This window comes from Bufo bufo, chromosome 7, assembly GCF_905171765.1.
Source record: "Bufo bufo chromosome 7, aBufBuf1.1, whole genome shotgun sequence".
NCBI classification, from domain to species: Eukaryota; Metazoa; Chordata; class Amphibia; order Anura; family Bufonidae; genus Bufo; species Bufo bufo.
In genome coordinates this window covers 86,352,645-86,364,727 of record NC_053395.1, presented here as the reverse complement: position 1 = coordinate 86,364,727, position 12,083 = coordinate 86,352,645, and the positions used below count along the sequence as shown (strand labels likewise).

At 42.4% G+C, this 12,083-nt stretch overlaps 1 protein-coding gene across 1 annotated transcript; it reads left to right on the top strand.

The window, feature by feature from the left end:
* The first annotated feature begins 9,552 nt into the window (after positions 1–9,552).
* LOC121008040 (hemoglobin subunit alpha-4-like) lies at positions 9,553–10,853 on the top strand. The gene is made up of 3 exons (XM_040440316.1): positions 9,553–9,647; positions 10,139–10,343; positions 10,725–10,853. Exons 1-3 carry the CDS (start codon positions 9,553–9,555, stop codon positions 10,851–10,853), a joined length of 429 nt encoding a protein of 142 aa, XP_040296250.1.
* Positions 10,854–12,083: the final 1,230 nt, after the last annotated feature.

The window sequence follows — 12,083 nt, the reverse complement described above, 5'->3', positions numbered from 1 at the left end:
TTACATACACTGTTGATAAATAAACACGGTCTGGTGTCAATGGTAACAAATAAATCAAGGTGATAAATTTTATCAATGTTGCAAATCCTTGAGAAATTAGCAATAAAGGGATAAAACTTCTTTTTTGTTCCTAATGGAGAAAGATCCAGTATTGAGATACTTCAGTTATGTTGAACTTTAGGTATAATGTTCCTTTTCAAGCAGGCTGTATATTTTAACAGCTCAGAGTATATCTGATAACGCCCACTCTATTAGTATACTTCAATAATAATCAGTCCCTCCGGTATTTCAAGACATATATATTATCAGCCCGCTATACGGGTATGTCTCTATATCAGTCCGGCACTCCGGGACGGTGTACAGATGACAACCCACTATGTGGGCTTACCTGCTCCTTTGTGTCAGACAATCCTCCAAGTGATCTAAGCGCTGTTGAGAGCCGGCGTCCCGGCTGTTCCTTGGTCAGCGTTCCACGTGGAGTCGGAGACAAGATCGTCACTCCGGAAGTGACGTAGCGGCCAGTTGTATAGGGCACAAGCTTCGTTTTTCTCCGATCAGGGATACAGTGCACTGTTGTCCCGCAAAATATAAGGAAAATCTTCTTATAGCTGGGTCATATATAGATCTTTGTCCAGATCCCTAGAAACCAAACGCGTTTCGAGGACACCTCTCCTCTTCCTCAGTGGTGATTACCCACTGAGGAAGAGGAGAGGTGTCCTCGAAACGCGTTTGGTTTCTAGGGATCTGGACAAAGATCTATATATGACCCAGCTATAAGAAGATTTTCCTTATATTTTGCGGGACAACAGTGCACTGTATCCCTGATCGGAGAAAAACGAAGCTTGTGCCCTATACAACTGGCCGCTACGTCACTTCCGGAGTGACGATCTTGTCTCCGACTCCACGTGGAACGCTGACCAAGGAACAGCCGGGACGCCGGCTCTCAACAGCGCTTAGATCACTTGGAGGATTGTCTGACACAAAGGAGCAGGTAAGCCCACATAGTGGGTTGTCATCTGTACACCGTCCCGGAGTGCCGGACTGATATAGAGACATACCCGTATAGCGGGCTGATAATATATATGTCTTGAAATACCGGAGGGACTGATTATTACTGAAGCATACTAATAGAGTGGGCGTTATCAGATATACTCTGAGCTGTTAAAATATACAGCCTGCTTGAAAAGGAACATTATACCTAAAGTTCAACATAACTGAAGTATCTCAATACTGGATCTTTCTCCATTAGGAACAAAAAAGAAGTTTTATCCCTTTATTGCTAATTTCTCAAGGATTTGCAACATTGATAAAATTTATCACCTTGATTTATTTGTTACCATTGACACCAGACCGTGTTTATTTATCAACAGTGTATGTAATTACGCATTTTATCAATATTAATTTTAACCTTTTATGTACCTACATTAAATTTTGTGATTTGCAACCTAATGACCCCTGTGTTGAGAGTGCCAGTCTTCTACTATTTTACTATTTTTGCCGTGAAGGGTGTTTCACATTTAGACTAGAGCACCTCGTAGTGGATGCGAGTGGGTGAGCTATTTCCTATATTTCTTTTACTTTTTTGAGGATTGACTGATATCTTGTCAACCCAAAATTTAGTCAAGGAGTGTGAATCCTCCTTATTTATATTTGACATAAACTTAAAAAATTCATTGAATAAATATAATTTTTCCTCAGTAAAGTGTGGTACTTGAGTAGAACAAGTGCGCACCATCTGCGTGCCACTATGACTGCTTTGATCGTTATTCCCATCCCTGTTGTCAGGTCCAACTGACGAAGGCTCAAGGGAAGCGGTCAGATGATCTGGACCGACAGCTTCCTTACCAAAAGACCCGGGAGGTGAATGTCTTCTCTTCTATTTTCTTCTTCTTGTCCGGCGGAGGAGGAGGAGAATAGGTCCTGGGTTCCCGGCGACTCCACATTGCAGGTAAGATATCCTCCGGACTGTCACTGCGCAAGCGAGCGCCAGTGATGTCTGTTACATCGATTAACTCTGGGCTCGCGCATGGGGCTGCGCAGCAGACCTGAAGAGAGGTTCCAGGAGCTTCATCCGGAGAGGTAAGTTCTTCAGCTAAGCATTTTTGTAGCTAGGTGACTACCTCCTTTTGCTTCAGCTTTCAGGAAGAGTTGTTTTAGAAGGTCTTCCATAGTTAGGGTTAGCGCAGGTCCAAGCAGTTTGTTATCCTGCGCAGTGAATGCGCACTAACCGTTATCTCCTTCTCTTATAGGTGCATGTAAAGCCGTTGAAGAGAAGAGTCAATCACCATCCTTGAAGGGAACCTGAAACTTTCCCCAGACATTATTCGCCGATGACTTCTCCAATCAAATTATGTTGCCAGATAAAAAAACAATAACTTTATTATTACACACTTACATATACAATGAACGGAACCATGCCATCATGTGCTCCCTTCATTGTATACACAATGCCAGGCCGATACAGTCTTGACCTGCACCAAATTTATCACAGGGGCTCAAGCTGGATGGTAAATCTGATGCTGGGATAGACACTTTTTTCTGACTCTATCGGTTGCAGGGTTGCAACCTAAATTTTTATTTTTCTGGACAATTTATCCAAAAATCACAGACAGCATTTTTTACAGACAAATTGGAAAACTATAATGAACTATAAAGATTATAAGTAATACATGTCTCTAGATCAGATACTAATACTGAACACATTACCAGAGTTTACTGCGAAGTCTAAAATGCTGAAAATTACAAAGTGACCTGCTGAAGTACCACCAATTTCCAAAAAAATACGAACACATCTAATTTTTTGCAGACAGTTTGCCCCATTGTTTTCTTAATGACTTTTTCCTTCTACAGAAAATTCATGTGAGAACATTTGAAAAAAACATGAGTGCCGTGTTAGAATGGACAGCAAATAGTTTGTCTTTTAGACAGCACATGCAGGGAGATGAGAGGTAATCTGAAATGCAGAGTAAGATGCAGTGCCTCAGCAGTCACAGTTACATTAGGGTTTAAAATGAATTCTACATCATTGGTTGCTATGGGCAACAAACAGTTTGTCTTTTACACAGCACATTATGGAGAATATCACCAGTATCACAAAGGACCCTATATTCTGACAACAAACAAAGAGAGGCTGTAGTGAAATTAAAGCTGTGTTGTAATTGGTTTCTATGAGCAACAAACTGTTTATCTTTTAGACCGGGAGATGAGAGATTCAACAGACTCTAGGCAAAGGGGCACGCCCAAAATAGGTGCAAAGATGTTTCCTCTATGAATGCACACCTGGGGCAGTAGCAAGTTTGCAGGCATGACCAAAGTATTAAGGTGGTGTGGGGATCCGCTCTGGTAGGCAGTGGTAGCGAGTGCAGTATAGAGGAAACACAGACCGGTCTTGGTGTAAAACACGATGCTTTGTTTATTCACACGGTGCATACAAGTGAAAGACGGTGCAGTTCATAGGGAGGGTGGTCACACACAACAGCAAAATAGTAGTTCAAACACAGCAAGTCCCTGCTGCAGGCTCCTTGAGGCCTGTTTCAGTCACATAAAGCAAAGTCTATTTAAAGCCAGGAGTAATGTCACCTTTTCTCCTTGGTGAATTAAGTCCATGGGTCCTGCTTCTAGCCACAGGACACGGATCCCTCCTGGCTTCAGCTGCGGGTTCCTGCACACTCCTTTACAGGCCTCAGCAAACAGCCCAGCTCACCTCCACTTCTTACTCTCACAGCCAGAGAACACAGAAGCCCCACATTGCGCACCACACCCTTGTTGCTGGTCGGGTTTTAACCCTTCCCTGCAAAACCTGGCCTGGACCGTGGGGAGACAGGCACCCGCCCGCATATCTGCCTGCTCCCAGTAAGAGCTGGCCCGGATCCGCTGTGTTAACAGCATAACCGCTGCAAAATGCACTTTTCCGGCTCTTACTCCACCGGGGCCAGGACCCCCGGTGGCACGTACCTCCCGTCTACCACCACCCCAGGTACTCTCCTACAGTGGATATACACATTCAACAGCTGTTAGCCATACGATTAGCTGTCTCTCCAGACTTCCTCCCAGCTCCCCCATACACATTCAGCTTGGCTGAACGTGTATGTGTATTTAATGGTGAGAGAGAAGAAGGCGACTGTGGTGGCTTATCTCCCAGGAGAACAAAAGGATCAAGCAAAAATATAAATTTTGTCTGATCCTTCTCTCCTCCACTATCTGTGTTCAGAGCATCAGTAAATTCCCATAAACGTCAAACGTGCCGAGAATGATGGGTTCAGCCAACAATACACTAATGTGTACAGGGAACTTTAAAGAAATAAAACATAAATAAATGATTTTAAAAATGGTGGATATTTTCTTTACCTCTCTAATAGGGCAGAAGACAACAATGAGTATTTCAAAATAAGAAATAGTATTAGAAAATATTTTATATACAGGAAGAAAACGATCAGCTAAACGTTGTTTTCAACATAAAAAAAATGGCATAAAAAAAGGCTCTGTTGCAAACATGAAGAAACCAAGGCCTCCATCCATCAGGGCGGCTGAAGTTGTGCATGAAATCCAGCAGCGGATTGCAAGTAGCCCTCACGAACGACATGTCATAGAGTGCTGAAATCTCTGAACCTGAAACCGTACTGAATAAAGTGTGTGCAGGAACTGAAAGAGTATGACAAAGCTAAATGCATTAATTACAATACTTGGTTGCTGACTGTGATTGCTGACTGACATTTGGACCCATTGCTGTACTTCATGACAGACGATGCTTGGTTTCATTTATCAGGTCACGCAAATTCCCAGATTACGAGGTACTAGTTCGCTGAAAATCCCCATTTGACTCACGAAACTCCACTTCACAACCAGAAAATTGCCGTTTGGTGCGCAGTGTAAGGCCTCTTTCACACTGGCGTTGCGGATTGGGGCCGGATGCGTTTAGAAAAAATGGTGCGATTTTGACACTAAAAAAGTCAGTTTTCACTGAGATTGCGTTCCATGTTTGCGTTTTTTACGTGCGGGTGCAAAACATTGTAATTCGTTTTGCACGCGCGTGAAATTTTTTTTGCATGTTTGGTACCCAGACCCGAACCCGGACTTCTTCACAGAAGTTCGGGTTTGGGTTAGGTGTTGTGTAGATTGTATTATTTTCCCTTATAACATGGTTATAAGGGAAAATAATTGCATTCTGAATACAGTATGCATAGTACAATAGGGCTGGAGGGGTTAAAAAAAAATAAAAATAATTTTAACTCACCTTAATCCACTTGTTCGCGCAGCCGGCATCTCTTCTGTCTTTTTCTTTGAGGAATAGGACCTTTGATGACGTCACTGCGCTCATCACATGGTCCATCACATGATATTTTACCATGGTGATGGATCATGTGATGGACCATGTGATGAGCGTAGCGACGTCATCAAAGGTCCTATTCCTCAAAGAAGAAGACAGAAGAGAAGCCGGGCTGCGCGAACAAGTGGATTAAGGTGAGTTAAATTATTATTATTTTTTTTTAACCCCTCCAGCCCTATTGTACTATGCATTCTGTATTCAGAATGCTATTATTTTCCCTTATAACCTTGTTATAAGGGAAAATGATAATGATCGGGTCCCCATCCTGATCGTCTCCTAGCAATCGTGCGTGAAAATCTCACCGCATTCGCACTTACTTGCGGATGCTTGCGATTTTCACGCAACCCCATTCACTTCTATGGGGCCTGCTTTGCGATTTTCACGCAGCCCTATTCACCTCTTCTGGGCCTGCGTTGCGTGATAAACGCAGAATATAGAGCATGCTGCAATTTTCACGCAACGCACAAGTGATGCGTCAAAATCACCGCTCGTGTTCACAGCCCCATAGAAATGAATGGGTCAGGATTCAGTGCGGGTGCGATGCGTTCACGTCACGCATTGCACCCGCGCGGAATACTCGCTCGTGTGAAAGAGGCCTAAGGAACACGAATAGTGGGCACAATTTTCTTCAAATCCATTGTGAATGCCACAATTTACCTGAACATCTATGAACAGTTTTACAACTGACTGACCCCAGAAGAAAAATTTTTGTGTTTTTTCCAACAAGATGGGGCAACATGCTGCACCTCACACAACTCACTGGCATGGGTTCATGAACTATTTACGGAGGAGTGAACTGTGAGCATGTGTGGCCACCATGTTCTCCAGACTTGTCCACATGAGATTAAAAAAAAATAATAATCCACTTGCTCATTCATCTTGTCATACTATCGCTGGACGCGGGCTACTTTTTTTAATTCCGATGATCTTCAGGATAGGTTATCAATATCTGATTGGCAGGGGTCTGATTCCCAGCGCCCTGACAAGCTGTTTGAAGAACCTGTGTCACCCTGGTAAGCACTGCGGCCTCTTCCTAGGTCAGTGAGGTCACATTCATCGGTCACATGGCCTAGGCACAGCTCAGTCACATTCAAGTGAATGAGGCTGAGCTGCAATAATGTGGACTGCTGATATCCAATGGACGATGCTGTGCTTGGTAAGCTGCATGGAGGCCGCAGTGCCCACCAGAGAGACACAGCCTCTTCAAACAGCTTGTCGGCGGGGGTGCTGGGAGTCGTGCCCCCACTGATCACAGACAGAAAACCCATTTAATGTCATGTTATATGCCAAATAAATGCTCATATTTATACATAGTACCTTGTATGGGCGTAACCATTGCCATAGCAGTCATAGCACTAGCTATGGATCCCAGAGGTTGGGGGTCCTATCAGGTGCAAGAACATTGTACCTTTTTGTAGGGAATAACAATATGGCTATTTTGCTATGATGTGGGTTTTCTGATATATGATGCTATTATGCATATCTTTAATTATTTCAACATATGCTGCCTTTTCAATTTGCAAACACTAGGTGGGGGGCACTGTCTTATTTTGCTATGGGGCCCTATGAATTATAGTTACGTTCCCGGTACCACAGATGCTGACATTCAATAAACAGGCCTAAGCCACACATCTCCGCCCTAATTCCTCCATTGCACACTCATCACTTTAACAGTACAGGATTTTGTTATCAGAGCTATACTGACTTCTAGAAAACTGATTATTAGCCATTTCTGTTAAATTATATACAAACTGTGAATGAAGGAATTGCATTGCAGGTTTTAGTGCATACACTATCGTCCACTGTAAGCTTTAAGTGAAAATTACCGGTCTAACCACACAGGCATGAAATATTCAACCAACGTCAACCAAGGAACATATGACATATATGGAACATTAAACTGGAAGATAATTAACGGGCAATGACATAAATGTGGTCTAAACTGAAGATATAGACCAGTTTCCATAGGATCATTATTATTTATTTGAGAGTGCCATTAATTCCATAGAGCTGTACATCAAGAGGGGCTTACATGCATAATAGAAAATTACAAGAAACTAGTAACAGACTGGTACAGAGGGGGAGAGGACCCTGCCCACAGGAGCTTACAAACGTCTGTATGTGGGTAAGTAACTGGCTCAATGATAGAAAACAGAGGATGGGTATTAACGGTACACACTCAGATTGGGTCACTGTCACTAGTGGGGTACCAAAGGGTCAGTATTAGGCCCTATTCTCTTTAATATATTTATTAAGGATCTTGTAGAAGACTTGCACAGTAAAATATACATTTTTGCAGATGACACTAAACTGTGTAAAGTAATTAACATGGAAGAGGACAATATACTGCTACAGAGCAATCTGGATAGATTAGAGGCTTGGGCATAGACGTGGCAGATGAGGTTTAAGGCTACTTCCGTTACAATAATACAACCGTATGCATCCGTCATGAATGGATCCAGTTTTATAATGCCTTATATAGCCATGACGGACCCGTCATGAACACCATTGAAAGTCAATGGGGGACAGATCAGTTTTCTATTGTGTCAGAGAAAACTGATTTGTCCCTATTGACTTACATTGTGTGCCAGGACAGATCCGTCTTGCTCCACACCACATCGCGGACAGAAAAACACTGCTTGCAGCGTTATTCTGTCCGAGATGAGATCGCAACCAAATGGATTTTGGTGCATTCCATTTCGTTCAGTTCAGTTTTGTTCCCATTGACAATGAATAGAGACAAAACTGGAGCGTTTTCATCCGCAATTGGGAAGGAAAAATACATATCACCCGTACATACTAAATGGCAAAACACTGGGTAACACTAACATGGAAAAGAACCTAGGAATTTTAGTGGACAGTAAACTAGGCTGTAGAAACCAGTGTCAGGCAGCTGCTGCCAAGACCAATAAGATAATGGGTTGCATCAAAAGGGGCATAGATGCCCGTGATGAGAACATAGTCCTGCCACTTTACAAATCACTAGTCAGACCACACATGGAGTACTGTGTACAGTTCTGGGCTCCTGTGAACAAGGCAGACATAGCAGAGCTGGAGAGCAGGGGTGGGATTCAAATTTTTAACAACAGGTTCCCGAATCAACAGCGTACACGTGGCAGTAGAAATGCTATTTAGCCATATAACATATATAGTTAGATTTATACATGTAAGTATACATGTAGGCCGTGAAACCCGACATTTGTCTCACACAGCTTAATGAAGCTATAATATGTACTACTGATGTTGAAAAATCAATAAAAGTATCAATTTTCTGAAGATCATCTGGTGTGCTGTCTCAAACTAAACATAGAGTACTTGGGGACATGTCACCGTGAGGCTAGTCATAGCTGCAGCCGTGCACCTGAACCCATCTGTACTGGATGTTTACATGGGGGGACCAAAGTGCAGTGAAGGCTGCCTGGGGCCCGCAAAGCCAGAAGCTAGCAACGATTAACCAGTAAGTATGCTTCCCTTCAGAGGTCCAGTGGAGTAGGGGTGGAATTTATGTCAATCTTGGAATAACTCTTGAAGACAGATCATCAACATCAGATTGATGGGGATCCAACTCATGGCACCTCCACCGATCAGTTATTTTGAGGAGCTGTTTTCCCAGGCACCAAAACACTACCGTTCCATACACTATGTGGTGGCAGTGCCAGGATTTCTGGACTTTATCCCTTGCCAATTTGATATTGATGACCTATCCCAAAGGTGATCAATAGTGAACTTCCAGAAACCACTTTAACCGTACAAAGTAACACACAATTCGCCCCTACTGACATAAACACCCACTACTGCTAAGTAGTGACATCCAGTATTATTTCATCCAGGAGGCTCAGAAAGCTGGATGTCACCTACTATAGAGATGTAATGTCAGTAATGGAAGAAAAAAAAAAACGCATGAAGTAACTTGATAGAAATGGACAACTCAAATTGTCATTATTTAAGTAGAAATGCTATTTAGCCATAGAACATATATAGTTAGATTTATACATGTAAGTATACAACAAAAAAGCAAAGTAATACCATTGCACAATATTATACATAGGCAGCAATTCCTGAACAAGATATGCAAAGAACATGTGTTTGGGTGTATCTCCTAAATGACCAATGGTCTTGGACAAGTGTCCATTTCTGCTGACCCTTCCTCTATAAAATCCAAGTGAACTGAGACACAGCACAGACCTCCCAAACCTTAACCTGCAGCTCAACTATACACAAGCAAGATGACTTTCACTGACACTGAGAAGGCTGCAATTGTGTCCATCTTGGGCAAAGTCTCCGGAAATGTGAGCGCTCTCGGTGCTGAAGCTTTGGAAAGGTAATTATATAATTTTCTTAAAAGTAAATGGCTTTATGGGTGTGTTGGGTGACAGAATATTGGGCTGTATCCTCAGTATACATTACCATAGAACCATTACTGCTATTAGTGGTATGACCACTGTATTCTTACAATTATGGCTATTTAAATGGTAGTTTTGCTTTCAGTTGCATTTCCCAGTATAGTTTTCTCCATTCGTGCTTCCACAATTTTTTGTTGCTTTAGCACTGGCAGTGCCTTAGATACATTCCCACAATGTACTGATCTCTGGTGATAGGAACTAACATGATTCTGGATTTAGCTTTCATTATATAGGAAATAAAATGTACATTAAAAGTAACATAACAATAATACAAATAAATGTATCAAAACATAATACAGATAGAGTTATATTGCTCTATGAGTCAAATGATAGTAATGGCTATGCTTGCAACTATTAACAGACCAGTACATGTTCAGTTTCATTTGACTTCACTTCTCTTTAATCTTAGGTTGTTCCTGGGCTTCCCTCAGACCAAGACTTACTTCAACCACTTTGACCTCAGCCACGGATCTACTGATCTCCAGACACATGGAGGTAAGGTCTTGGGTGCTCTTGCAGAGGCAGGCAAACATCTGGACAATTTGGAGGGATCCCTGTCCCAACTGAGCGACCTGCATGCCTATAACCTGAGAGTGGACCCCGGAAACTTCAAAGTAAGACTCAATCACTTTACAAATAAGATGCAAAAAATGGTGATGAAGATATCAGGAATGTTATTATTCCTGGATGGTTTATTGTAACAAAATCATTTTATTTTCAGTAATTCTTGGCTGGATATTAGGCTCTGTTCACACTAGCATACATGTTTCATTCTGTCAGATTTAAATCTTTAACAGAAAGAATAGCAACAAAAATGGAAACCGTACAGACCCATTATAAGACAAAGGGAGCCATTAGAATTTCACATTCAAAACCAATCTGTCATATTATCAGCCATCTCCAGTGAGGTCAAAGCCTTGCACAGTGAATTATTGTAATACACGTACAGTAATAGGATGGTTTGTTGGATTATAATAATTATGTTTCTGTTACAGCTGCTGTCTCACTCCATCCTGGTCGTCCTGGCATCTCACTTCTCCGCTGACTTTGACGCCACCACCCATGCTGCTTTTGACAAGTTCCTTGCAGTAGTGTCTCATGTCCTCACCTCCAAATACAGATAAATGGATCAATTATCAATTTGCTTCTAAATAAAATATCTGAATTCAAATTCGTTTTTCACGCTTTTATCTATTACAATTATAATATACTGTATAACATGCTAACACAGAGGTCTAATAGGGAGGTCATCATAACACCCTCCTTCACACATCCATGTTAATGATGTATTCAGATACAAGATTGTCAGTGTTTCATTCTTAAAGATGTCCGTGAAGAATCCATATTTGGTCTACGTGTCTCTTTTTCCCCTCAGTGTGTCATCCATATTTCGCCTACACTGCTAGGCTAGAAAAAGGGATTTCCAGAGAACCTCCTAGCAATGGTCAGTGAAAACAACAGATAGAACATGTCATCTGCCATAGATTTTCATGGGCGTGTTAGGTCAGCATAGTGCCTCATAGTGGAGCAATTCTCCATTGTTTTTCTACTGACCCACAGACATGTGATAGAGGCTTTAAGCTCTTTTCACAATTTATGCGAATACATTTGGTATACATATGCCAAACCTATCCCTAGGTCCCCATATGGCCAGTTTTTGCCATAAGAGTATCCTTTAGGTACATGATGGGCTAGTATGCACAGGCATACCATTTACTGTAGAAAGCATACTGTAGGTGCTCTTCTTTTTCCTATACAGAAGGAGACAGGAAAAACGTGTATATTAAACACTGTAAGTTTTAAAGGTGTTATCCGAGACAAAAAAATGTCCCCATATGCCCGGGTCTCTCACATTAAATCTACTTACCTGGCTCCCCGCTCCCTGCGCCGCTCCTGGTCCCGCACCGCGTTGCTGCTTCTCCCCGTGCGCGGATGAAAACATCCGGTGTTGGGGGGGAGCAGCCAATGGAAAGCGGTGACGGGGACAAGCCTCCCTAGCGTCACCCACAATGCTAGGGAGGCTCATCCTCGTAACCGCCTGCCATTAGCTGCTCCCCCCGACACCGTATATTTTCATCCACGCATGGGGAGAAGCAGCAGCGGCAGAGCGGGGACCAGGAGCGACGCGGGGAGCCATGTAAGTACATTCAGTGTGAGGGGCCTGGCATATGGGGGGCATTTTTTTGTCTCGGATAACCCCTTTAATAATGGGAGTCAATAGCTGACTTGTGCAACTTTATGCCTATACGGTTGCATACTTTGGTGGCTTCTCTTTAAGATATACAGTATGTCAGGAAATACTCCTGAAATATACCTTTGAAGGAAGCAATAATGAGATGTGAGCAGACCTTAAA